The 3,382-nt window shown below is 49.2% G+C and overlaps 1 protein-coding gene across 1 annotated transcript; it reads left to right on the top strand.

The window, feature by feature from the left end:
* The first annotated feature begins 1,402 nt into the window (after positions 1 to 1,402).
* On the top strand, positions 1,403 to 2,122 carry LOC123440984. The gene has a single exon (XM_045117520.1). It carries the CDS (start codon positions 1,566 to 1,568, stop codon positions 1,833 to 1,835), a length of 270 nt encoding a protein of 89 aa, XP_044973455.1. The 5' UTR covers positions 1,403 to 1,565; the 3' UTR covers positions 1,836 to 2,122.
* Positions 2,123 to 3,382: the final 1,260 nt, after the last annotated feature.

Below are 3,382 nucleotides of genomic sequence, written 5' to 3'. Positions count from 1 at the left end.
GGCAAGGAAGTTTTCTGGATGAAGAGCTTCTTGCAAGAGCTCGGCATGAAGCAAGAGAAGTATGTTCTGTTTTGCACAGTCAAAGTGCTATCCACCTTGCCAAAAATTCAAACTATCACTCTCGAACCAAGCACATTGATGTGAGGTGTCATTGGATCCGAGATGTTGTGAGTTCCAAGTTGCTGAAACTTGAGAAGATCTATACCGACAACAATGGTTCGGATATGATGACCAAGATATTGCCAAATGAGAAGCTACAATCATGTTGCAAGGTAGCGGGCATGGCGGTGCCCCCCTCATGAGTCGAAAGGGGAGATTTGTTGGGATATCCTTCACATGTGGGCTGTGAGGAGATGACCATTTGAGGCCTTTTAGGCAGCCCGAAAGAGGTGCAGAAACCGACTACACATTATGGTTATGACCTAGGGTCATTTTGGTCTTTGCACATGAGTGGATGAGGATGCTTTACCCTCCATCCAGCAGCCACCACCTATAATGACAAAAATTAGTTCAGCCTCCATTGAAGAAGAAGAGAGAAAACAAAGTGAGAAAGAAAAGAAGAGAAAGATTGAAGAAAGCTCCTCCCCAAGGTTGTGATGATCCAGATCCACTACCTTGTCTCCTTCAAGCTGTGGTTCCATCATCTTTGATGAGATTGTTTTAATCCCTAGCTTTTGAGCCCCAAATCTTGTTGTGTTCATTCAAGATTTAGAAATCTTGATGTATAAGATCCTCTAGTGCTATCTAGAGAAGAAACTTCTTATATCCCACCTTTGATAATAGTGGAAGAGGATTTGAATGGCTTCGCCCCGTAGTTTTTTCCTTGAGTTGAGGGGTTTTCAATCTAGTGTCTATTTGTTGATGTTTGCTACTGTCTAGAAAATTACTCCTATCAGAAAATATTTGTCCGAGGAGCATCTTGTTTGCTGAATAACATTTTTCCTTCATATATGTTTTGCATGTGTTTTCTTCCGTACTAAGCAACGGCCTTTGAGTTAGTACATAATATGGTACTAAGATTATTTTGGTTTTGCTGTAGTTTTCAGTTAACCACAAATGCATTTATATGCTAATTGCCAACAAAATGTGTGTTGCGTTGCGTGAACCAGTCAATTGTTTTGTGCGTCGACGATGATCTATGCCGGAGACTAGTCGACGTACTGGGCCGACCGGGGCGGCCCCTGCCCACAAACCGACACTGCAAGACGTTACGTCCGGTAGCAGGATTCGCCGTGCAAGATCGATCACGGGGCACTGCCGCGCGGCACCGCGATCGAGCAACCCCAGGGGACGGACGCCGAGCTTTATCCATGAAAACCACATGCACATGGATGCATGGTTTGTTGCCGAACGCCCGTGCATGCGTGGCCCCTGGCTTCCTCCCTCCCTTCTATAAAGGCCAGCCCCTCCGTCGCTCACCGGCACTCCACACTTCCACAGACTGATCAACAATGATCTAGCAGCAGCAGCAGCAGCTTGCCATCGAGCTGGGACGCGACACGTACGCGTAGCTAGCCGCTCACGTCTATCTTGCTACCTAGCTTGCCAACTGACGGTGCAGTGCTATGACGTCGCGCCACCGGCGGCAGCCGTCGCGCGCGCTGCCTGTGGACTTTGACGCCGTCGACGTCGGCGATGAGCCCGTGGGAGGCGCCACATCCAAGGGCGCGGCGCCGACGCGCGGCCCCGGTGCCGGCGGCCGTAGCGATGGCGCCAAAGCTGCGGGGCAGGAAGGCCCTGCCAAGAAGCTGCCTCCGGCCGCTGGCGGCGGCCGCTCGCCGACGGCGGAGGGGGCCGGGAAGGGGCCGTGCGACGGCGGCAACAGTAGCGCCTAGGCAGGTGGCCGCACGTTGCCGGCACATGGCACTCGGACGTTGTTCGATCTGCCCGAAATGAAAAGTACGGCGTAGCTTGGCCGTGCTCTGTCTTTTGCCCGACGATCTCTACAATGTTTGGGAGTCCAGTCCAGTCCAGTATGTGATCCCTAGCTACTACTCAGTGTTTATCTATGTTCGTTCGTGTGGAGAGCTCCCATCCACTGTACGTACCTCTGCTGGCTAATCTGTATCAAGTGTACAAACGTGCTAGTATTTTTGCATAATGCAAATACCGTAAGCAATAAGTCCTCCGTGCCGTGTTGTGCCTCTGATCAGTGATCACCGACTAAATAAAACCCGGAGTTCTTCCATAAGCTGTGATTTCAACTTTGCACAGATTATTTTCTGCTCATGGCATTGTATCAGAACGGATATGAGAAAATGCATGCAAGATGAACGTGGGTGGACAGGGACGGACACACATTATCGTTTTCGCCGAGACAGCGCGCGTGCGTCCCTGCAATGTGGGCTGCCCAATTGTAAGCCACCATCAGGTGCATGGCATGGCATGGCATGGCATGGTAAACCTGACACAGACGTGGACGATCAACAGTACGGATACATCTGTCGTGATCAAAGCAGGACTACAAGAGAAGCAATATAACAGTATCTCTGACAAATACGTTACATAAACCGCGCGCCCAACGACTAAAAACAACGCTCAACAGCCACGCAATAATGTCGTGCATGGTAAATAGGCGTCGGTGTGTTGAAAAAAAAATGCATAGCGCGTGGTTTATTTGATGCGTCCGTTTCAATGCGTTGGACAAACAGAACGCACACGTGAACCACCAACCGTCGGATTTGAAACCTTCTCGCACCGACGACTCCGCCTGCTGCTCCCGTCGGTGCTTCCCCCGCCTCTCCCTAGCGCACCGCCGCCCCCTGATGCTCCTGGTGGCCGCCGCCACTTCCTCTACCTACTCTCCTCGTCGTCACTCCTCAAGCGTTTCGTTCCTTCGACGAACAGTGCCCGACGCCCGTTTGCAGCTCAGCGCCCACAATGTCTTTGACAAAATACTTGCAAGGTATATATTGCTTAACTTTATATATTTGTACATGAATTTGGTGCTTGTTGTTTGTAGTTTTAAATTAGTTTTAATACAAGTTTATAGATGGGTTCGTCCTATGATTCTTTCAATGAAGAATTTGATCTTCAAGAGGAGAAGGAAATCTTAATAATCCTAGCTATCCACGTCAATAAAAAGCCGAAGCACGGTGGTTTAGTTTTCGGTCATTATAAATTATGGACGAAAACAATTGATGCTCACAACAGATTAATGAGGAACTACTTTGTGGAGAATCTCACATATCCCACATCCTACTTTCGGCGCCGTTTTAGAATGAGCATCGAGTTGTTCAAACACACTGCCGAAAAACTAACGATGCATGATCTGTTTTTTCAGCAAAGGAGGAATGTCGTCGGAGAACTTAGGCATAGCACCTTCCGAAAAGTGACCGCCGCTTTGCTTATGTTGGCATGCGGTATTTCGACGGATCTAGTT

This window comes from Hordeum vulgare, chromosome 3H (assembly GCF_904849725.1).
Source record: "Hordeum vulgare subsp. vulgare chromosome 3H, MorexV3_pseudomolecules_assembly, whole genome shotgun sequence".
Lineage (NCBI taxonomy): Eukaryota > Viridiplantae > Streptophyta > Magnoliopsida > Poales > Poaceae > Hordeum > Hordeum vulgare.
Note: the sequence above shows the minus strand (reverse complement) of the source record. Positions and strands in the feature narration are given on the sequence as shown.

Coding starts and splice junctions, on each gene's coding strand:
- LOC123440984 (XM_045117520.1), top strand. CDS start 1,566: ATGACGTCGCGCCACCGGCGGCAGCCGTCGCGCGCGCTGCCTGTGGAC.